General features: G+C 30.2%; 1 protein-coding gene across 6 annotated transcripts; it reads right to left on the reverse strand.

Moving 5' to 3' along the window:
* Positions 1-2478: 2478 nt before the first annotated feature.
* LOC141526576 (uncharacterized) lies at positions 2479-26166 on the reverse strand. Of its 6 annotated transcripts, XM_074241611.1 has the most exons (10): positions 20250-20880; positions 20035-20142; positions 15058-15208; positions 14857-14953; positions 11803-11936; positions 9354-9569; positions 7759-8101; positions 6986-7511; positions 6475-6762; positions 2479-3758 (listed from the first exon to the last, which is right to left on the reverse strand). In XM_074241611.1, exons 5-10 carry the CDS (start codon positions 11919-11921, stop codon positions 3406-3408), a joined length of 1845 nt encoding a protein of 614 aa, XP_074097712.1. In that variant the 5' UTR covers positions 11922-11936; positions 14857-14953; positions 15058-15208; positions 20035-20142; positions 20250-20880; the 3' UTR covers positions 2479-3405. The 6 variants fall into 6 exon arrangements, 5 of the variants coding, with proteins under 5 accessions (XP_074097712.1, XP_074097708.1, XP_074097711.1 ...); XR_012479052.1 differs by lacking the exons at positions 14857-14953; positions 15058-15208; positions 20250-20880 and adding an exon at positions 26034-26166 and having other exon boundaries at positions 2479-3065; positions 3197-3758; XM_074241607.1 differs by lacking the exons at positions 14857-14953; positions 15058-15208; positions 20250-20880 and adding an exon at positions 26034-26166 and having other exon boundaries at positions 2480-3758.
* Between the last annotated feature and the right edge of the window lie 40 nt (positions 26167-26206).

Here is a 26206-nt window from a genome sequence, read left to right on the forward strand (position 1 = left end):
ATATTTAGCAAGACCTGAAAATATTGAGCCTGTACCACTGTTAAAAAACCATATTCAAATATTATACAGTACTGATAAACACTGGATATGCACATATTATAATACTAAAAAAATATACATTTATGATTCTTTGAATAAATTTACATTGAATGAAGATCAAACCTTATTTTTGAGACATTTGTATCCTCAATTCAATATCAATAAAAAATCATTAATTTTCATGAAAGTTCAACACCAACGTAATAGCACTGATTGTGGGGTATTTGCCATTGCGTTTGCAATATCTTTATTATATAATCAAAAACCTGAATGCATTGTCTACGAACAGAGTCTCATGCGTTCTCACTTGGCTAAAATATTTCAGACAAATACAATTAGTCACTTTCCGACTACTGATCGCAATATTACCTTAAATTTACCATCTTTAAAAGAAATAATGAAAACGAATCATAAAAATTACAATCAACGAGTTAGTCGCACAAATAAATTATTGCATAACAAAAAAAACAATGATACAGAATTTCATCAAAAAGAATTATTGATAAAGCAGTCTGAAATGATAATTGATTCACCGTCATTGCCTAATGATAATTCTTCAGAAAACTCAAGAGATTTGTCTGAAGAGAAAATTAATATCGAAAATGGTGGTATTGTCGAAAATTTAATACCTAAACAGGACTCCAAAATTGATGTCAAGAATCATTTAGATTCGAACTCAAAATCTATTGATAGTAAGAAAATTGTAATACCAACTGATAAGAAAATTCAAAAACAAAAAATATTAATAGCTAAAAAAATTGTAGCTAAATATTGTCGAGAAAATTCAAGAAAAAATTTTATTAAAATAAAATCTTCTGAATATTATATTAATAAATTAGTTGCAGTTATTGATGGAAAAAATCTTGTGGAGAAACATTTAGAAGCGCAAAGAATCATCAAATGGTGTATGTGTCAAAGAAAAATATATATGAAATTTTTAACAGATACTTTGCATATTTTGAAGAATAAAGCCGAAATCCATCTTTCACACCTACCTATTGATTCCTTAGAAATGACCATAGATGAATATAAGGCTATGTGTGGTCCACCTCTCCATCACTCAACTACAGAACCTTATTTTTACGAAACGTCATATTCATTTGCAACAATTGAAGATCAAATTATTTCTATAAATAAATTAGGTCAATCTACAAATATACTACCTTTATTAAAAGATAAAAATGCAAAAAAAAAGTGGCTTTGCAATAATTACTGTCGAGTAACTATGGAGACGGAAATGTATGTGCGGTATAAAAACTTTCTTGAAAAATTAAGAACACGGAATTTGAATAATTTTCAAGCATTTTTGGATCAATTGTTTATATATCATTCAGTTGATAATGTCGTGGATAAATTAGGTCACTACAATTTTTGTCTCAGATCTTTTGATTCATGCAATTCAGAGTTATTATGCATTGAGTTATTATCACCTCATTTTCCTTCTGTTCGATATATTAAACAACTTATATACAAAATTAAAAGAAATTTAAATGATTTAAATCATCTAGATAAGGCATTAGAATCTGGCGATTTAGAATTTTTAATAAATGTTACTAATAAAATGAAAGAAGAAGGAAAAATATTAGATCCGAACAAAAACAGTTTCACTGTAAAAAATAGCGCCAAGTCCACGTTCATAAAACTCGTCTCAATAACGTCTGCACTTTACAAAAAAAAAAATAAGACTCGTTTCAATAATTTTCATTCTCTACAAAAAAAAGTTAAACACAAAAAAATACCAAGAAACCGTCATAATGTTAAAAAAATTGAAAAAAAATTTGTTGAAAATTTAAAAATTAAGAAAAAATTTTTTTATCGTACTTGGCGCGCGTCATTGAGTACCCCAAATTTTTTCAGGATAAATGAACATCCTTTTAATGTTTGAAGATTTATAAGTAAGTCAGCCTATAAGATGCATAAATGTAATTAATAAAATATTATTTCATAATACGTTTAACAAAAGTTAGGTACAATCAACATAGCATACATATGTTATTTGAAATTTTTAAGTTCTCCGCACATCGTTGATGATTTCAATAAAACGCCCTCTCATGTTCGGTTATGCAATCTACTTACAAGTGAATACGTCTGCATACGGTGACTCTGTAGTAGAGTCACTGCGAAAATTGAGTTGACTAAAAAATGATACAAATGACCGACTAAATTGAGAAAATGCGGTGTGATTGCCAACTAAAATGTGTTAATTACAATTTAACAATTAAACGAAGCAATATCAAGTTTCTTCATTAAAGCTTAATGACAGAACTGAAAAAAATTAAATACAAAAATTTTACGTAATTTCAGATATCTTCACCACACTACCATATTGACAGTTATTTTCACTAAAAATCTGAAAAAAATTCTAGAAACGGATTTTATCACTGAAACTGATATTAATCCAGTAAGCAGTGTTTTTAATTAATTGAGTATACTCCACCAATGTGAATCTATAAATATAACAATGTATAAAATCATATATCATATAATTAGAGCTGATAAGATATATATAGAACTGTACATAATTACATTACATAAATTCAAGCGAAATCGTTTTTTCTCGGGTTAAAATTCTTCCGAAAAAATTTGGGGTACTCAATGACGCGCGCCAAGTACGATAAAAAAATTTTTTCTTAATTTTTAAATTTTCAACAAATTTTTTTTCAATTTTTTTAACATTATGACGGTTTCTTGGTATTTTTTTGTGTTTAACTTTTTTTTGTAGAGAATGAAAATTATTGAAACGAGTCTTATTTTTTTTTTTGTAAAGTGCAGACGTTATTGAGACGAGTTTTATGAACGTGGACTTGGCGCTATTTTTTACAGTGAAACTGTTTTTGTTCGGATTGGCATTTCCAGTGCATGACGCATAAACTTTTTATTGCAAAAATAGATAAGTTATAAGTGAGTATAAAATAAAAAAATCCCAATAAAATGTTTTATTATTAATTACTTACTCAATTGGTCGACATCAAGGCCACCGAGTTTTGTTAGATATTGATAGAAATCCAGATCATCTTTCCAAGAATCTGAAAAAATACATTAATATATCATTAGCAAACAATTGTCTGTACTGGCTAATAATACTTAAGTATTATTAAAATGTTAGAGAAAATTTTATTTTTATTATTTTAAAAATAAATTAATAATAGTAAATAACATCATATTTGTGTCTCATCTTCACGCTGAATATTATGATAATCGTAAGTTTCCAGAACTAAACTTCTGCACATTACGCATGTCAATTCTGCTCCTTCGGTCATTCTTTGATTATACCATATTTCGTTGCAGGATCGACAAACCACTACATGCAAGCATGGCTTGTAAAGTATGGTTGGCACCTTTTTAATTCTACATATTATACATTCCTCATAGACTGAATACTTCCTCCTCTATGCGATTATCTTCAACTACTATTTCTCTGTTTTCATCCACAATTATAACTTCAGCTTCACCCATCATAGAATCTGCGTGACCAGGAAGAAACACGATATTGTCGACATCTTCTTGGATTTCAATTATGTCATTTGCGGTTATAGTTTCTTCAGGAGTCATCACAGACTCTGCACGACCAGGTGGAAGCTCAAAATTGTCAACGTCTTGGACCTCATCATTATCATTTGCGGGTGCAATTTCTTCTGCAGCCATGACATGATCTTCGAGACCAAGTAGAAGGTCGATGTCATCGACATTTACTTCATTATTCTGCGGAAAAGGTCCAACTATAAACAAAATTTTAATCAATATTAGTATATTACTGACGGTAATACTGTTCACTGTACTATATTATACTATATGTTCAATGTGCATTAAATGAATGGCCGCAAAGAGTTTCGACTTCATAGCCTATTAAATAAAGAATAATAATAATAATAATAATAATAATAATAATAATAATAATAATAACAAAATAATAATAATAATAATAATAATAATAATAATAATTTTATTATTATTATTATTATTATAAGGGGTCTTCCAAGGCGATTCCTTGAGCCCTCTGCTGTTTTGCATTTCACTGCTGCCTATATCTGTTGCTCTCCGTAAAACTCGTGGGTACTCTGTGGGGCCTCCGGGTGATCGAAAATATTCGATCACCCATCTGCTTTACATGGATGATCTGAAGCTATATAGTGCTGATGAAGATCATCTACAAGCAGCCCTCAACATCGTAGCAGAGTACACACGAGATGTCGGAATGTCTTTTGGGTTGGACAAGTGTGCGGTCGTACATCTGGCGAGGGGTAAGTGCTCTGATACTGGTGATGATGTCGAATTAGTGGATGGGAGCGTCTTAAGCCAATTAGACACCGGGGAGTTGTATAGATATCTAGGAATGGAAGAGCACCGCATGCATGCGGTCTCTGAAGTCCGAACAACTCTCCAGAGCGAGTATGTTAGGAGACTCCGGAAAATTTGGTCCTCCGAACTTTCCGGCAAAAACAAAGTCTCAGCTACTAACATGCTCGCTGTCCCAGTCTTACTATACTCTTTCGGTGTCCTGAAATGGACCCGAAAGGATTTACGAGATCTCGACATCAAAACCCGTAAGATCATTAATATGAATCGGAGCATGCACCCCAATTCATCAGTCGCCAGATTATACCTCTCCCGGTCCATCGGTGGGAGAGGTTTGCAGAGTTTGGAGCGGCTTCACGACCGTTTGGTCCTGGGTTTAACTCACGAAGTTGTCAATTTCACTGCAGACGAGGATGACTTTCTTATGCAAATTGTACATAAACATGAAAATGCGCATAAGGGGTCATTCTTGTATAAGGCAGCAATATATGCGGCAAGAACCCTTGGTCTTGGAGAAATAAACGCTCTTATGGAACTCCGAAAGGAGGAATTTAAGAGCGTCATCAGGAACGCCGAGGAAAAACTACTCCTTGGCGAACTGATGGACAAGTCCATGCACAGCGTGTTCTTTAAACACGTGCGTGATCATGGCTTGTCCATCCAGCTGACGTTTTCCTTCTTAAAGTCAGCGGGCCTGATGTCCGAGACTGAAGGGTTCATATTTGCCTGCCAAGATGGTGTCATTAACACTCTTGAGTACCGTAGCAAGGTGCTCCAGGTGCAGCTTCCGGACACGTCCTGTAGGAGGTGTAGACAACATCCGGAGACGCTTATGCACCTTTTGTCGGCATGTCCAGTGCTGGCGAGAGGTGCATATATCCAGCGTCACAATGCTGCCCTGAGAGTACTGTACTACTATCTTCGTCATTGCTACGGTATTGACGTGACACCAGTGCTGCCTTATTTGCCAGGAGATATTCCCCAGGTTGTTGAGAATGACAGTTGCAAAATTTATTGGAACATGCCATTTGCAACAACCCGGCGGATAGATCACAACAAACCTGATATTGTGCTCTTCGACAAGGCCACTCGTGACATCTATGTCATTGAGTTCTCGGCCCCGGCTGAATACAACATCTCAGCCAAAGAAGAGCACAAAAGACAAATATATCAGGATCTCCTGTTTGAAATTGGCAAACTTTACCCAGGTTACCGTGTCAAGCTCGTCGTTTTGGTTGTCGGCGTCCTTGGAGGGATGAAACAGTCTTTTGTGTCTTCACTTGCGAAGATACCGGCTTGCAGTTCAGCAGCCGTGTCTCTAGCAGTGCGGATGCAAAAGGCTGTCATTTTGGGATCCCTGCGTCTACTTAGGCAAATGAATTTGGCCTGCTGCTCTCACTAACCGCCTTGTTGTGTGGAGTGGTGCAGCAGTAATGGATGGCGCTCAGGCTGGGCCCTCGGAGAATCGGACTCCGGGGAAAACCCCCCTGAGCAATTAATAACAAATAATAATAATAATAATAATAATAATAATAATAATAATAAAGTTCCAAAATTTATTGGAACATACCATTCGCAACAACCCGGCGGATTGACCACAACAAACCTGATATTGTGCTCTTTGACAAGGCTACTCGTGACATTTATGTCATTGAGTTTTCGGCCCCAGCCGAATACAATATCTCGGCCAAAGAAGAGCACAAACACCAGATATATCAGGATCTCCTGTTTGAAATTGGCAAACTGTACCCAGGTTACCGTGTCAAGCTCGTCGTTTTGGTTGTCGGCGTCCTTGGAGGGATGAAACAGTCTTTTGTGTCTTCACTTGCGAAGATACCGGCTTGCAGTTCAGCAGCCGTGTCTCTAGCAGTGCGGATGCAAAAGGCTGTCATTTTGGGATCACTGCGTCTACTTAGGCAAATGAATTTGGCCTGCTGCACTCACTAACCGCCTTGTTGTGTGGAGTGGTGCAGCAGTAATGGATGGCGCTCAGGCTGGGCCCTCGGAGAGTCGGACTCCGGGGAAAACCCCCCTGAGCAATTAATAACAAATAATAATAATAATAATAATAATAATAATAATAATAATAATAATAATAATAATGTGAAGATTTTTTTTCAGCTCTTCAACCTTATTTACCATTTTCTGTTACGGATAATTGGATTAGTTTAAAATGATCAGGGATCCGTACACCTGCAAATTTCAAGTCTCGTAAGACTGGACTAACTATTTGCGTAGTTTTTCTTAAAAAACCTTCAAAGTCGGGGGTATCTGTCTCGATATCTTTCCAACAATCGTCAATCAATTTACAATTTTTCACAGCATTGAAAAGATTCTTTATTTTGTTTGTATTCCAATTCATGCGGCTTTTTAATTGTAAATTTTGGAGATGAAAATGACATTGACTGTGGCCGGATAACACGTTCTCTAATGAAATAATATAATATTATATTTACTTTTTTTTCATTGCTTGAAAATATTGCTCGGAAAATCTAGCAATTTTCTGTATAATCTTTCTTTTGCAACTGATAAACTATTTAATTTAAGGTTGTTGAAAATATTTAAAAATATAAATTATTATTATTGGAAAGTTTATAAAAATGAAACTTGTAAAATGCGCCTTCAATCAAAACATTATGGAAATATTTACCCAACAATGTCCATATACTTTGGTTGTCGCCCATACGATTGACCATAGAAGTTATTAGCAAGTCCGAATTTTTCCATAAGCATGGTCGATTGTTGAAGACACTGTAATTTCCTTCGCCGATTCCCGATATCCAGTCGTGATTGTAATATTCTAATAGATCGTTGAAATGATTACATAGATTTGCAGCCATCGATGCGATAATCCAGTTCAGTGCTAATTGTATTTGATTGACAGGTAGTAAGCTCAGAGCGACAATTTTAGAAAGTATTTCCATCATTGAGTTATCTTCTAAATTGATTTGGAAGCGAATGGCAGCATCAATCATGATTTTACAATGTGAATACAACGTCCCCCTTATTGAAGCTCTTGGAAATACAATTTGTAGAGCTTTATAGTAATTGCTGTCAAAATTACCATATATTTCTACTGGCGAAAATATTGTTTTCAATGATAATAATGATTCCACGATTTTTCTACAATTGCTTTCAGATTGTTCTTGTTCAATTATCCATACTACTGGGAAAATCTAATAAGAAATATGTGAGTGTAGATGCGCTTATCCATGTGTGTTTGAGCAAAATAAAGAGAAAGGTAAAAAATAGGAAGACGAAAATTAGTATATTACACCCCTTGGGAAGGAAAATAAGAAAAGCCTCAGATCACATGTTTGTCGACCTAGGCTTCGCCTCGGCCAACAATTACATGTGATCTGAGGCTTTTCTTATTTTCCTTCCCAAGGGGTGTAATATACTATAATTCTACATATTTCTTACGTGTTCTGCATGTAGTGTAGAAATAGATGTTAGTTGAACTGCTCCTACACCTTGAGGAAGTTTTTCAACTGTAGACTGTATAAATAATTGCAAAGTGTCAACTTTAGATAATAATTCCTTATCAGCTAACATTATTGCTATATGATCAAGCGAATCATTCTCAACAAACTGTATTTCTGTTCTCTCTAAATTATGTCGACTAATATTTTTATAATTTTCCTCTTGTAGAATACGTTGGAAGTTAAGAGATGATGTTACAACTGGGAATTTTCGATGTCTTTGCCACGATTGCATTTTAGTTTTAACTTGGTCAAAACTTATTAAAGCCGTAGCCTCCTGATGACTAAAAAAAAAATTGTTATACAAATACAATAAACAATGTACAATCATTCCCGAAATTAAAGGAACAGAAAAATTTCCGAATTATTTTTAACATAATTTAAATTTTGAAAGACCATAATTGCTTATCCCCACCAGATACCCTGCTCGTACATCCTTAATGCAAATGGTTTTTTTTCTTGTCTTTTACTGAAGACTCATGCCTGTTCATGTCTGATCAGGTCTGATCATTTTTCCGGGAAAGTACAATCATTCAAGAAATTAAAGGAACAGAAAAATTTCCGAATTTTCAACATAATTTTTGAAAGACCATAATTGTCTTCCTTAATGCAAATTTTTTTCTTGTCTTTTACTATGTCTTTTATTCATGTTTCAGAAGTATTAAAACTGCTCATTTAATTTTTGTAAAATTTTGACGACTTAAGCAATAAAAAATGATTTGACCGATCGATTTAAATAGTTACAGGGGTTTTTGGTATATATTTAACCAAAAAATTGCCTGCAAACATTGGTACCTTCTATATAATCTATAAAATGGTGATAGATTCTACAAAACTGTATGATCATTATATCGCTAGATACCTATAGTTTCATAAAAAAAAAGACTTTTCATTTGATTACCGACATTTCTGCGATAAATAATTGTTTAATAAAAAAATAAAGCAAATCGAACCTGAAGAATCAGGAGGAATGAACTAAGCCTTTATTATACTCAGAAAATGTTTTGAAACTCACTCTATAAACATGAATTAGTGAACGTTCCTTTGAATAAGTTAATATTCACTAATTGTTAATGCCAATTGAACCTTAGAGCTTCGATTCTCACTTCAAAAAAGTAAATATTAACTTGCTCAAGGAAAGTTTTATCAATTAATTCTTAAAAAGCACTGACAATTTTGAAAAAAGAAAAAATTTCGAAATTATTATTTTATTCTTTTTTCAACTCAGCCGATAGTGATGTCTACAAAAATTGTTCGAGTTAATATTTCAAGACTAAACATTTGAAACTTCGCAATACCCCCCCCCTCCCTCCCAATTCGACAAATATCAACAAAGCAACAGCCTTTCTAAAATCACTACAAAAAATTCGAATATTTTTTTACTTTCTCAATTTTTTTTTAAGTATATTAAAAAAGAGATACTTTCAAATTAAATACTATTTTCGAGGGTTATTATATCAAATCAATTAGTTCAATTGAAGAGATAAAATATCGATTGAACTTAATTAATTGTACGTAGAATAAAGATATATTTACATTATCGATGTATCACTGTATATGATTTGTAAATCTCGGAATTCATGTCGACACGCAACGTACAAATCCCTTATGAAGCGAGATTTGCATTCACTGTTTACATCAGGTTCGTGATTGTGTTCACTTCTTTCAGGTTCATATGTGAAGACATCTAAAGCAGATATGGTACCCATTGCGTTGCAAGCATACGAATATTTCTTGGAACAATGTAGACGTCTAAATTAATAAATGGAATTGTTATTAAGACTATGATTTATATGGCGCCACGATTGGAAGATAGATCCTTACACAAAATAAGACGAAATGTAACCATAAAATTTTTCAATATTTCGATTGGTTTTCGAGATATCGATACTGTAAATAGTGAACGAAGAAAAAAAAATTTTTTTTTTTAAATTAAAAGGATATTTTTCGCTTTTTGTCGTTTATGTCGAATGTGAAGGGTAAGGTATACGATAATGGGTAATCTTTTGGGTAACCTTTTAATGTTAATGGGTAATCACGTAAGGGAAGTGGCATTTTTCGCTTATTGTCTTTCAAGAAAAATTGAAAAGGCCAGGGGAGGTACACGATGATGGGTAATTGCAAAGGGAATTTTCATTTATTAACGTTGCGGATGTTATCAATGTTTATAAACATTCTCTCAAATTACGCCAAAACCAAACTTCAATAATAAATTTTTTCTTTAGATTTTCGAGTAGCAGTGTTTCAAAAATAAATGGATATATTTTAAAATTTTGTTCTTATTTTTTAAATTATGTCGAGAAGAATTTAAAAAGAAATTTTATTTCTTTCAGAAGTTACAATATTGAGATCTCGAAAACTAATCTAGATATCGAAAAATTTATTTATTTATTTATTTATTTTTTTTTTCTTTAAGGAAAATCGATTAATTCAAAAATTAAAAAAATTTTTTTTTCACTTAATTTAACTTGAAGCACATAACTCAAAAACAAATACTGTTATCGAAAAATCGTATTCTTATATTTCGTGCTGTTTTATCAAGATTTAGAAGAATCTGTATTCAGATCGTAGAATCCTCAAATTGTTGATCAATTTAGATTACAATAATGAATTAATTACAATTAGACTAAAGTTTCTTATTAAAATTCAATGAGTTTTGAAAGTATTCAAAATATAATTGCTGAGTAAAATAAATTATTCGATAACAGATAATCAATTGAGGATTGACACCAGATATTGTTGATTATGCTGATATCAATAGCAGCATTGAATTTAGAAAATGATGAGAAAGAAAAGAAAAGTGTATTTGTTTGTTTTCACATTGTAAAAATTATCCTTTACAATTTTCGTTATTAATTCTATGAAATATATCATTAGTTATGAAAATCAATTTTATTCGTTATTTACAATCTATTGTATGTCTTAAATAAAAAAATAAAATAAAATAAATCTTTGTATATCCAAATATTTTATTACAAATTGTAGAGCACACTGATAAAAATAAAAACTAAATTAATAAATTCAGTGGCATATTAAAAAAATTTTAAAAAGTAAATAATTTCAAATCGAAACAATCCGAACCAAAACAGTTTCACTGTTAAAATCGCGACAAGTGTAATTGTAAGTGATTGTAAATGACTTTTGGCCGATGTTCAAGGACTATCGGGAGATAATTGGGAAATTGAGTCATTTCCCACTGCAGTGCGTCAGGATGAACTGATAACCACTAAGACTTCCCTATTTGAACTTGTTTTTATTAATATCGAGTCGATTTCGTTAGATAAAGTGAGTTTTGTTAGAATTTTGGTGATTGTACGTGACTTTTGACCAATCTACATAAAATATCGGGAGATAATTAAGAAGTCAAGTCATTTTCCATTGCAGTGCGACAGGATGAACTGATAAACACTAAGATTTCTTTATTTTAACTTGTTTTCATTAATATTGAGTCGATTTCGTTAGTTAAAATGAGTTTTGATCATAATTTAGTGATTGTAAGTTACGTTTGGCCAATGTACGAATACTATCGGGAGATATTTCGGAAAACGAGTCATTTTCCATTGCAGTGCGACAGAATAAACTATCTACCTGAAGTTTCGAACGTTTTTTGTGAACGAAAATCAAAAAAAAAATTTTTCGACGTTGAAGCTGAAAATTTTTCCCGTTGAAACTAAAACTTTTTTTTCTGCGTAATGTAATTATGAATAATCACATAGAAAAAAAAGGTTTACCTGAACAAAAAAACTAGTTATTGAATCAAGAAAACTCGGTGGAAGAGCAAAATTATCTTGAAAGAAATAAAATAATCTTAAGTTCAAGAATTTTTTTCTTGGTTTCAGAAAATTTCCACCTTCCTACAAATTATCTTGATTCAATAATTTTTTTTCGGTGAATATATAATTTTTTGGCGTTAAACTACCAGTAATTTTCATAATTCTAACACAGATACATCAATATTTTATATAAATTATATTATTAAACATACCTGGCACCCCCTGCTAATTTTTTTCCATTATGGTACTGGTACCCGTCGAAAATTCTATCCGGTAAGGATAGAACGGAGCTACGCTGTTTTTTTGCTGGAGGACCATTATTGTCAGCCATATTTGAAGTGGACAACTGCGAAAATTGAATAAAAGTTCAGAAAATGTAAAAGTGCAAGCCTCAAACGATTTTTTTATTTTATATTTTAATTAGATACTGTGTTCTCTCTATAATAAGTTATAGTATTGTATCAATTTTTGTATCAGCTACACGGAAAGATTAGAACCCGACTGGTTCGTGTTCTGCACCAGACTCAGTCGTGTGCGGGTTACTTTGCATGGATTCTGGCGCATCACCCGACTGAGTCTGGTCCCGCACACGACTCACTCTGGTGCGCACACGACTCAGTCGGGTGATGCACCAGAATCCGTGCAAAGTAACCCGCACACGACTGAGTCTGGTGCAGAACACGAACCAGTCGGGTTCTAATCTTTCCGTGTACTAATAATAGCGGAACAGACAACGTGTGACAGCATTAAAAGAAAGCATTGTACACGCTTATAAGTATTCTCAGCATTGATGCATTTAACAACAATAAATCAGATGTTTTTTGTATTTAATAATATTTAAAAACAATAAAATCTATTTCCTGTTTGGAGATTTAATTACTTCCGTAAAGTGGGAAGAATTCTGATCTTTTTGAAGACTTCAGGCCTTAAATTCGACATTATATAATAAAATTTTTTTTTTTAATTTTGCACGTTTAAATGAGCAAAAATTTTCACGTTTTCAAACTTGGGAACGAGAAAATTTAAACCGTTTCCGAAAGAATAAAAGTCATCACTACCACACAGTACGACCGTAACACAGAGACCGGCATGTAGAATACGTAAAAAAATTCTTTTTATATTGAAAATTCGCGCATTAAACGAATAATATACACTTACATCCTGAAAATAAAAATAACAAATTTTTTTTTAATTCGTCGAAAAACAAATAGTGCTTTCGAATTTAATTCACATGCAATAAAAATCAAATGTTATTAATTGATTAATTTATATTTACTGATATTTGATACGTCGGACCAGAACAACAATTTCCGATGCTTAACATCTTCCCCTATTCCTACTATTCTTCCACCCCACTATCCACTTAATTCCCCTATGCGCTGTCAAAAATGCGCACTGTGCAAACACAAATAGATTATTAAATACCTGCCATCTTATAAAATTATGATTGGTTTCAAAAGAAAGGTCGTGGGATACAGGTTCATTAAGAATACCGAAATTATCTTGTCACTAATAGAAAGCGTGTGCGGAACGTAAGTATAGGAAGATATTTAACTGCACGAAAAAAAAATTGTGGGAAAAATTACAATTGTCACATCGTAATCCAGGACCAGAGTTCAATATATCCTTACTTACGTAATTTTGCAATTTAAAATTTACGATGTTACATCGTACAAATTCCGATATATACTACTTTTATAGACATTTTTACGATTAGCAAAGAATTATGTTAAAAAGTACTTATTACATCTCCACAAGTCAAAATTCTACAAAACTGATCAGCGCAAAGAAATTTTAAAATGGAGTTGTGGTACACGGTAAAAAAATTGGTATAAAATCAACATAATGATACATATTTAGCGTCAAAATATTGTCATAAAAAGAAACAATCGAATATTTTTTGAGTGTCAATAAAAACCCAAAATAAATATGAACTGAAGGTTTTATTCTTGTGTTCTTGACACTGATTACATTCATTTTTATCAATCGCCTCGTATAAATAAACAATTGAACAAATTTTTATGAACTTCTGATAGGCAAATTTATTTTTATTAACTTTTTATTATTAAATTCAAAATAAATAAACGTTCAATATTCATCAAAAAATTAGTTTATGTCATGTATCTTCATTATAGTCAGGTCCAAACAGTCATTTTTTATTAGTCATTTAAAAGAAAATTTTTAAATGAACAATCATTCACCCACAAAATAAAACTAATATCAAAAAATTAAAAATAAAAATTTTCCAAAAACAAATAAAATTGATTTTTTTCTAAATTAATTAGCTTCTTGAAAAAGCTAGATAGAAAATTATCTGCTGTTTGTCACTTAGTTAGTACTGTCATTTATATGAAAATAACATATTCATTACAAATATTATGTGTAAAAGTGAAAATATCTGTAGCAAGTAATAATTTTAATCAGAAATTACTCTATTATACTATTTTTTTACTCTATCTCTGCGTATACGTGCGTGCGTGTGTGTATCTCTTATATATACTTTTTATCACATGGTGCTACCAAAATACTACTTTACCGTTTGAAAAAAATCGTTACAATTAACATAACAATCACCATTGCTACATCGATGTATTGCTAAATACTACGTGACTGATGTGTTTCTTTTACCACGCGACCGCCACTGTTTATTGCTATTTTGGTACCCTACACAGTATAATGTTTCATAAAAATAACAGTCACCGCATGTAAAGATAACATGAACTGCATATAAAAAATAGCTACACGCTGAGAACTATATATATGCGAATGATTACAATTTTCTTATAGGGTATGAAAATAACTCAATCACACGATGTTTGCTCACATAAGATATGCTTCATAATATTACCCACAATAATAATTAAGCCAAACCTACAAAATAAGCTGAAAATTTATGAAATAAGCCCACACGAAAAATAGACTAAAATTTAATAAAATGATATGATTAACTATTATACATAATTAACAATATGATCGAAAATGATTATACAGATAATTAGATAATAAATGAAACGTGGCTAAAAAAATTTGAAGTAATGAGACTTATAATCTAATAATATTTGGGTGAACTATATAATTGAAAATCCAATTTATCGACTACAAAAATTTTTCAAATTCTTATATAGTACAAAAACTGTTGCTATTCGTCAATGCGTACAATTTGTACTTCGATCTTCCAGCATCAAAAACTAATTAAGTTCTTGTTTGACAATCTACTATTGGTGAAAATATAAATATACAATTACAAAATATATTATTAAACATACTGAAAGCTTTTTGCGTCAAATTCTGGAAGGCTAAGTATGTTTAAAATTACGTTTGATAAGTCGACATCTTTAACAACCAAGTAGATGGCAAAGATAACTAAGAACCAAAAAAAAATGATAAATGAATATATATCTAGATTGCGACAGAACAAATTGAAAATTTTAAACATTTCACAAGAATATTTTTTTCTCCTAACTTACATCTATAAATATTTTTTTTTTCATGGCAAAAGGCAGGCTGGTAGCTGGTAGCGCTGTGCGGTAGAAAGTAGAGGTGGAAAGGCGAAGCCTACGGTTAGACTGGTGGTGGTTGTAGTGGGTTCTCCGCGCACCACCAGTTGTAAATTTTTTTCTAAAATCAGTAAGGTATCAGTAAGAGAGTCGGCTTGAAAATCATTGCAATCTCAAAGTTAGGGTAACGAAATAATGAGTTAAACAGGTGAATTAGAGACGCCGACTTTCTTTTATACTGAAACAACTTTACTAATACTGTCTTACAATGCAAAAGACGGCAAAATTTTAAATATATGTAAAAATTAGTAACTACTACTTTTCTTAGTCTTTTTTTAATCTGGGCTGTGAAAAAAAAAAAAAAAATATTATCAGAAATGTGCGAAATATATATTATCATTTATATCGTAATAGTATGAACTTTAGATGTTAATTAGTTATTTCCAATTAATTTTATAAGATTATGTCGTTATGAAAAAATCATATATTGCTATTAATGAAACGAATTTACTTTACTGTTCACTTTGAAAACATTTAAATACAGAAATTTTAAATTCGTAGCGTAGTTGCCAATATACTTTTTTATCTAAAATCCTAAAGAACACGGATAACAGTAGAAATCTTTAAATACTTATGAAAAAAATTTTTTTGGTTATCCTTTTTTTTAAAAGAAAGTTAATGTATAATGGAACAAATGACGAAGCATTGAAAAACTGTTGAGAAAATTTTTATTCACCTGAAAGAGTATATATAAATGTAAATATTTGGTTAATTTACTTGATGATTTATATTTGCTATTGGTATTAGTAAATCAAATAACTGTATTCAATTATATATAATACGTCAAATAATAAAATCTATAAATTTTAATTTAGAAAATTAAATAACTCCGCTAAATTGTCAGTAGAATTTCTGTCGTTTTTATGTTTCGCACCATGTATTAACTATGCGGTGAACGATGACAGACTTAGTGCATAAATGCAATAAAAACTCAGGTTACTTGAGGTAGTAATGTATCAATTTCTCTTTAAGTCACTATTAAGAATAAACGAAGACATCATGCGCAATGCGATAGAGATTTTACTGAGTGTAAAAGTTTAATAATGCATTATGGATATACAATAAATTTAAAGCGAGAAAAAGTTTATCACACCAAAGAAACATTTTATTTTATTTTATTTGTAATTAAGAAGAAAAATACTACAGAATCTATATTAAAAGTTGACATAAAAATTATTCAAGTCGTCAATGTTCTAGTAATTTAATGTATAAAATTTAATACATCCGCACTACTTTGCCAAATGAAAGCAAAAAAAAAATCTTTAACGAATTTGTAAAAAATTGATCTTTACTATTGTGATTTGCAAATGAAATGACTATATTCAATTTTAGAGACGTAAAAAAATTAAATCTCTAAATTTTCGTTCAGAGAGTCAAATATCTCCACTAAATCGTCAGTAGAATTCATTTCGCTTTCATGTCAGTGCTATGTAACACCAAAAGACGTACGATGGTAGACTCAATGCGAAAATGCAATGAAAACTCGGTTTAGTTAAGGTAGTGATGTATTATTTTTTTCTGTAAGCCACTAATAAGAACAAATAAAGACAACATGCGCAATGTAATATATAGGTTCTAAGAATTGTAACAGAAGAAATCAAAATAGTGCTGTTTACCGACGAATTCCTCGTAAAACGTTACAAAAATATATAATCATAATGAACTCAAGTTCGAATCTTTGCTACCATGATAGTATATATCTATCTATGTATCTATATATATATATATATATATATATATATATATATATATATATATATATATATATATATATATATATATATATATATATATATATATATATAAATCTATATGTGTGTATACGTGCTCACTCGCACGCGTGCGGAATATATGACACATCATTGTGATACTCAATGTATCATTTATAGCAATTGGATAAATGGCAAATTAGCAATCAATTTTTTTTTAAACCGAAGAAAATTAAAAAAAAAAGAACGCTTTGCTAGAAGGTAGATAATTATATAATGTAGCTTATAATAGAGAATTCTTTTTTGAAATTTTTATTTGTATCGGAAAAGTATTCAATTTAAAATTACAAATAACGCTTCTTAAAAAGATTGAGAACAAACACATTTATAAAGCTGTATGCATTTAACAGTTTTAATCGTTAACGATGACTTAGTAACAGTTTATTAAATTTAAAATATTGCAACGAATTTCGGGGTGTCATTAGATTTTATGCTAGAATATGTAAAGATTTTTCAGTAATGTATCAAATTTTTTAATATCGTATATCTTCTTTCTAATTTCATTTACTTCGAACTAGATGATATTACGCAATAAATTCATAAAAGAAAGGGCTATTTAACACGGTTTATTTGCGTACGAATAGTACTGTCCATTCATAAAATATCGTTTGTCGCGAAAATAATAATGCAAAAAAATGATTTAAAAAATTATCTATACCTTTTTTTAATTTCTAAATGCGCGATTTTTTATAATCGCAGTTTTTTGTTATTAACGTATTTGTAATATATATTAGGGTGGGTCAAAAAAATCGAATAATTTATTTTTGATTTTATACTCTGAAAAATAGGTTCGTAGACACCTAAAAAGAATTCTCTCCAAGTATAAGCTCTTAATTATAACGGGAAGGTCCTCCGCTTTGCGGGTTTCTATTTTTTTCGAATAATCAGATAAAAAAATTTATATCTCGCTTCCAACTGCTTGGAAAAATATTCCGTGGCATAGATTTTGTGAGAAATTGAATGCTTTACAAAAAAGGTCTCTTATGACTTTTTCAAAAACTCAACCGATTAAAAGATATTCATAGTTGAAGTTTGGCTATTTTAAGGAAAATATTCGTTTTTATTATGAATTTTATAAGTCGATGAAAAAAATTATTTCGGATTGCGGAACTCATGATTTTGTAGGAAATTTACTGCTCTACAAAAATGGTCTCTTATGATTTTTGATTAAGTGAAGCCGTTACGAGATATTCATCGTCAAACATTAACGAATATCAATATTTCCAGTTTTTGATCAATAATTCGATAAATTTTAATTTAAACTATGAGTTTCAGGAAAATTTACATAAATTTGAGTTTCGATCGATAAAGAAATGTTATAATAAGTTAGATAAAGAATTATTGGAATTATCATTGATTTTCCTTGGAGAAATGCCTCAAGAAAAGATTTTTTTCAAACGTCCTGGTGCTGTTCATCATGCTAGATGGATGGCTAAGGCCATTTATAGTTTGAAAATGTATCTATTCAGAGATGAATTCAAACTCTCTCAGAAAGAATTGCATGGTCTTCGTCATTTCTGTATTTTTATAGTCACATTGTATTTAAAAGCTTGGTTTTCATCAACTTCTGCAACAACTGCTGCTTATCATGACTTGCAGTTTATGAAAAATTTATTGGAGTACAAACATATCAATCCTTTGATTTCTTCAGCTACGTGTGAAAAAATGATTTCGCACTTATGGTATTTGAGCGATGAACTTGCCATTTTATCACTGTTTGACGATGGCGTTCCATTAGAAGTAAAAAAAGTATTGTTGAAGCTGTTAATACTCGTAAAGGTACAGATTCTAAAGCTAAAAGATTTGTAATTGCTAAAAAGATTTGAATTCATTGGCGCAGAGAACTCTGAGTGACTTTGTGTCTAAAAAGTCATTAAATCTTTTCAAAATCTTCGATCTACCGTATGACTTTCTTGATGTCGATGTTGAATTATGGCCTACTAATGAGAGTTATCTCGAAAATAAAGAATACTTTCAACAACTAAAAGTTGTCAATGATTCAGCAGAGCGAGCTGTTGCATTAGTCAGTGAATATAATCAATGCTTGACAAAAATGAAGAACAATTCCAGTACTTATTGCAAGTTGTCAAAGAACATCAAAAACATTCCCAAATTGTAATAAAAGAAATTATTTATAGTAATAGCGTACTGTTATGTTAAAAATATAGACAATTATATTGCAATTGATAATTCAATAAAAAATTTATCTATAAAAAAGTTAAATACTGGTTGTTTCTCACTTGATTCAATACTTTTCATATTAAATTTGACAAAGAAATATGTCATTCACTTCAAATTAAACTAATCATTGGCTATATGTCGAAAAAATGCTCTAATTTCTTGTTTTAATGCAATCAAACAAGCTCAAGACTGAAAACAATATTAAAAAAATTGTTTATAACATTTCTTTATCGATCGAAACTCAAATTTATGTAAATTTTCCTGAAACTCATAGTTTAAATTAAAATTTATCGAATTATTGATCAAAAACTGGAAATATTGATATTCGTTAATGTTTGACGATGAATATCTCGTAACGGCTTCACTTAATCAAAAAATCATAAGAGACCATTTTTGTAGAGCAGTAAATTTCCTACAAAATCATGAGTTCCGCAATCCGAAATAATTTTTTTCATCGACTTATAAAATTCATAATAAAAACGAATATTTTCCTTAAAATAGCCAAACTTCAACTATGAATATCTTTTAATCGGTTGAGTTTTTGAAAATGTCATAAGAGACCTTTTTGTAAAGCATTCAATTTCTCACAAAATCTATGCCACGGAATATTTTTCCAAGCAGTTGGAAGCGAGATATAAAATTTTTTTATCTGATTATTCGAAAAAAATAGAAACCCGTAAAGCGGAGGACCTTCCCGTTATAATTAAGAGCTTATACTTGGAGAGAATTCTTTTTAGGTGTCTACGAACCTATTTTTCAGAGTATAAAATCAAAAATAAATTATTTGATTTTTTTGACCACCCTATATATATATATATATATATATATATATATATATATATATATATATATATATATATATATATATATATATATATATATATATAATTTTTTTTTTAACCCTACCATTAAAAAAAATAAATGTTATTAAACTTACTGAGCGCTGCTTGGATCAATCTTCGGAAGGTTAGTTTGTTGAGAATTTCGTCTGAGAAGTCGCCGTCGTCAATAGCTAAGTAGATGGCAAGGATAGCTATAGCTTATCCTACATGATAAAAAAAAAAGAAAATATAATTAAATATTTGTAGATAACGATAGAAGGAATTAAAAATTTTAAACTTTCTTCAAGAATTTTTTTTTTTACAAACTTACATCTACAAATTGTTTTTTTTTTTAATCTTGTACTGTGAACGTATCGCTCAAGTAAGGCAAAAGTATTATATTGCACAAGTTCTACGATTTTAACTCAACGGAGGATCAACTGCAACTATATAACAGTGACCAGTGACAAGAAGGAAGCCAGTGGAGGTGGCGCTGTGCGTTCGAGGGTAGAGATGGAAAGGTGACGCCTACGCTACGACTATAGACTGGTGGTGGGTGGGCTCTTCGCGTACCACCAGTTGTAAATGACTTTTTACTAACACTGTTTTATAATACAAAAAACTGCTAAATTTTAAATGTACCAAAAAATTACTAACTACTCTGTTTCGCATTTTTTTTTTAAGTATATGCATTAGAAAAAAAAAATGGTAATATTGTCAGATATGTGCAAAATATATATTATTATTTAGACTGTATTACTATAATCTTTAGGTATTAATTAGTTATTTCCAATTAGTTTCATTACATTATGTTTTTATAAATAAATCAAATACTGATATTAATGAACAGAATTTAGTTCACTATTCACTTTTAAAAGTTTAAATACACAAATTTTAAATTCGCAACGTATCACTGTCAGTTGCCTACTACCTTAACTAGAATTGAAAAGTACACAAATAACAAAAATTTTTAAATATTTTCTAAAAAATAATTTTTTTCAGCCTTTTTGTTTAAAGAAAATTAATGTATAATAGGAAAACTAACGGTGATGTGACAAACTATTAGGAAATTTTTTATACACAAAAATGTATGTATTAGTGCAAACATTTTTTACTCGACTTAATAATTTTTTTGCTTAGAAAGTTAATGCATTATGGACATAAAAAATAATTTGAAGTAACAAAAAATTTCTCACACCAAAGAAATATTTTATTTTATTTATAATTACGAAAAAAAATACTGCAGAATCAATGTGGCCATATTGCGCGATTTTTTTACCCGTACTCTGTGGAATATTTTCGTTTAAGCCCATTAAAAACAGCACAAACTAGGGGTAAAAAAATTGCCCAATCTGACCACACTGTACAGAATATACTAAAAATTGGTATAAAAAATTATTCAACTCGTAAGTGTGCTAGTAATTTAATATTCAAAATTTTGTCCATCCACACTGCTTTGTCAAGCAAAAGCTAAAAAAATTTGTTAAGGAATTTGTATAAAATTTATATTTACTTTTTACTAATAAATTTACTAATAAATTTACTAATAAATTTATGTTCTAATAATCTTTATCTTAAAAAAGTGAATTGCACGACTCATGATGCGAAGCATCAAAGAGTGCTTTACGATCGAAAAATTTTTTTCGCCTCATTTCAGCAACTATTTTTATTATTATAGCCTTGTTAGTTCACGGAATCAAGATATTTTGCAAACTATTGTCAAGATAATTTAATGGAGATTAATTTCATACTTTTTAAAAATTGATTTAGTGCAATAGAAACGGAAAAAAACATCAAAATAGGTCAAAAAATTTTCCTGTCCGTCATGTATGAAACTCCGGAAACACTGTAACTTGCGAAAAAATCCATTATTTGAGTTAAATTTTTTTTTTTTTTTAATTCTTAATGATAAGTGTAGGTCACTGAATGCGAATGGCTAGGTAATTCAGTGTCGTTTAATTACAATTAATAAAAAACAAAAACCAGCAGACTGCATATCTATATATATCCATGTAAAATTAACATGGATGGTGATATATCTATATCTATAGATATTATGTACATTTATTCCATCAAGGGCGCCTGCGCATTATCTTCTTAGTACAACTGTTTTTTTTTAATTTTTTTAATTTTTTTTTTTTTTTTAATATTTCATAATTAAATGAGCATTATGAGTCGTGCACTTTTGGATTTTCTAAACTTTTTTTATTGTTTTATATGCAAGTATATCACCAGCGAGTGTACTTATTAGAAGTTACAGAACTTATTAGAAATTATAGGAAGTATAAACGAAAAGTTTAATATATAGCCGAAGCTGTTACTTATAGAAAATATTAATTTTTTATTAGGATAGTCATTTCACTAAATTACGGTTGAACAATTACTTGACAGATATAAGAAAAACATGCAGGCACGTGCTGGTATAGTGAAAGGACCGCAACGTGAAATTGAAACTTTTTTAGTTGATTTCTAAAACATCAAGTTCTAAAAATACTAAAAGGTGATCGTAATTATTATGCATCAGATTTACAACATTACCTGCAATAAAATTGAATCAATTAAATTTATTATTATTTTAAGCTAAAAGTTATATACATTCAGTCAAAGCCTTAAGGGAGCAAATAAATTTATATAGTTTTTAATAAATTTCTAAAAGCTATACTTTTGTAAATAATAGTCATTTCGAGAAGTATACGAAAGTAATTAGAGACTTAACACGTGTAATTTTTAAATCTGTAAATAAAAAATGTTTTTATCAGTCAATCTTGGCGCTAAGATAAGGTACACGGAAAAAAACATTGAGCTACAGTAACTCTATAGTAGTTAGTTACTTGTAAAAAGTTCCAGTAAGTAAACGTATCGTTATGGTAACTATACCGTTGGGTTCCTGTAACTCTCTGTTGTTGAGCTCTGAGGGCTCAACGTTAGTTACCTCTCACAACTCTACAGGATCGTTCTAAAACGCCACCTAACTATATTTAAATATTTCTTATAGAAACATAAGTGCCGAAGTGTTGTGTCAAATTGCAAGAACAGGATTTTTAAAAAGTAAAAAACAATTATTAATTATGGATTTACATGTCAAAAATTTAATATTGATAATTTAATAAATAAATATATAGAAGAACGGATTTATATTGCCAATAATAATAAGGTTATGAAATATGTCAGCGCACTGAACTACTGCGCAACGTACAACCCTTCCAACTATACCGTTGGTCTCTTAGAACTATCCCGTTGAGCTCTGAGAGCTCAACAACATTGAATTATCAGAACTAACTAAAAGTGTGTTACTGTAACTCTACAACATTTTATAAACTGTGTATAGTTATGGTAACTCTACAGTTGAGTTCCCAGAACGAAATTTTTTTTTCCGTGTATATCTTGGAACAAAAAATTCTTTAATATTTTTTCTGTTCTCACTAGTGTCTTTGGACTCCGAAAAAGTTTTCCGAGCTTCATTGATGCTCAAGTTATTTAGTCTAATTCTTTTACTTCGATTTACTAATAATAATATAATACTAGGGTTTTTACTTGTATCATTTTTAGTGTTTTACAAGGGGGGTGGAGGTTCCTTCTCTATCATCCATAATCTCTACCCATCTATTATCTCCTACATTTTCTGCCCATCGGAAAATTTTTTTTTATTTTGGATAATTTATCACAGCTGATCAGATATTATAGAATATAACAATGCGTTTGCAAGTTCTACATCATCCTCTAAATAAACTTTAAAAAAGCTCTGTAAACTTTCAAATCAATACAGTCGTAGTAGATTTTCGAAAACCGAAAAAGTTAATTTTTGTACTATTCTAAATCATAAGATACTTATAAAGAGTAGATTTAAGTATCTAAAACTCACATCATTCGCAAGACGGCCATTAGTTTATGCGATATTGATAATGCTCTAAGAAAAAAAAAGATTTTTCACTCAATTGCCAATATTTCAAGGAATTGTCGCATAAAGGCCATATGAAAGATTAAAAAAGTGCCATTCGGCAGCCGAAATGGAAGTAGATTTCATTTTAGATAATAATCATAATATAATTTTTTATTAATCAAAAAAATTACAATTAGATTTTAACGTATGCTGGTCAGGAACTAGTACCTGCTCACTCCTTGTATTTTTATATTTGCCTTTGTTAATATAGATATATAAATTCAATTTTAGTTCATTATTATTTAATTTTCCCAGAGCTCTTCGAGCTCATAAGTCTGATAAAAGTTTCACAGAGAACGATTTTTTGAATTTTCAAACCACAACGATAAGTTTTGGATGACGTTTGGTAAAACGAGTGCAACAGCAAATTTCATATATAGCATAGCGGAATAGACCATGATTTGAGACTATACATATAATATGATACTCAAATTGAAGCTTATTTAAAGAGCTTTCAGATAAAATTTACAGAAATTCGATAAGTTATCCCATTCAAAAGTTATACGAGTAAGAAAGTGAAGAAATATGAATTTTTATGATTTTGAAAATTTTAAAATCCTGGCATTTCTAAATTACTTGACCGATTAAGCTCATCTACGAACTTGACTTCGGTATCTATCTGTAGAATAATTATGTTGAGTTTGGTAAAGATCCGTTGTAAATTGGCAACGCTATCGTCGTGACAAGCCGCGTTACATCTGATATATATATAAACATATATATATATATATATATATATATATATACATACATATATAAACTTTTGAACCATATGCATTTTCCGACTCAGCTCGACGAGTATAGTCGAAATATAGCAAAATTTTTCAAAAGTTCCGTCATGAGTACCAATGCAATAGTTAGATTTCTATGAAATCTACTAAAAACTGAAATTTTAAACTTCAGAATACTTGTTGCTTCTGAAAACGATCAATATGAACATAATAACATTCTGTCAAAGATACTAGAAACATTTAAACTTATCTGTTGCCTTCATTTTTTAGCTGAATGTATTTTCGTAAATAATAAATTAATTATAAAAAAATCAATAATAGCATTTAGTACCAGCAACATTTATACGGTGATCAGCTACTTGTTGATTTTCCGCGGGTTGTTGAAATTCCCATTTAAATGCGTGCGAAAAATGACTTGCACATGCAAGGAAATTTGGTATATCTAATGACTCCGCATGGTATAAATCCCAGGCTTTTTCGATTTTTTTATTTGTGTCGATTGTGTGAGACCGTGCTGCTCTAGTTACATCTAAACCGTTTTGAAGAGATACGTATTCTATTTGAGTGATACCCTGTAACTCAGTAAGACGTTCTGAAATAAATGCAGTAAATATTTTATTAATTGAATAATGTCCGTGACCGCCACGTAATTAGTGCGGCATAGTTTGGGCGATCACCCAAACTAATAAAGATCAAAATTATAATTCATTATGAATTTAATAAAATTGTGCATAAAAAATTCAATTTATTTAAGAAAAAAAAGTGTTTAATACGCTATATCAGGAAAGACTAGGCCATATTATCATTTAATATGGAATTTCAAATTAATATAAGAACATGCTTATTTAAATGATTTAAAAAAAAGTATTTACAATATACATAGAGATAAAAGTATAGGAAAATGATATAAAAACAAAAATTAAGTTAAAATAGATCGATTGAAATTTCAGTTCCAAAAGAATATTGAGATTGTACTATTTTCACTGTCTACAATATGTAAAGTGAATTTTGCAATATTCTAAAGAAATAAAAAATAAAAGAGTATTGTTTTCGTTATTACAGTTATTTTTAAAATAAACTCTTCTAATGACCAGTTATTGGATTCTACATTGTTTTTGCTTTAAACATCATAGGAATAAACAAATAATTAAACTTTTCAACTCGAAGTAGTAAATTACTTAGAATGTTATATTTTTGAGCTCAGAGAAGACCTGAAAATATATAGAAGTTTTATCTTTTTGACTCATTGGTGAACACAAAAACGTAAAGATTAATTTTTTTTTGAATATAGAGATATAGAGTATACAGATAGCCTGAAAAGTCAATTAATTTTAAGATTGTTTTTCCTTTCATTTACCGGCAAAAAAGACCAATGAAAAAAATTCCTTGAAGATTTTTTTTCTTTAACGTTTGAAAACTGAAATCTGGCGAAAAATGAATTTACCTGTGAATTCCCATATTGAAGGATGTTCTCCAAAACGTATCTTAGCAGTTTTGTGGTAACTTTCTGTGAAATTATCAGTACGATGTATGTAACGATGAACGCTCCATAATGTTGGTGGTACTCTTTGCAGCCATTGACCATCAAAATAAAGAATAAATTCTTGGAATATATCC

The sequence above is a fragment of the Cotesia typhae genome, unplaced genomic scaffold (assembly GCF_013202065.1).
Source record: "Cotesia typhae breed Kobodo isofemale line unplaced genomic scaffold, CoteBio_Ctyphae contig_35, whole genome shotgun sequence".
NCBI lineage: Eukaryota > Metazoa > Arthropoda > Insecta > Hymenoptera > Braconidae > Cotesia > Cotesia typhae.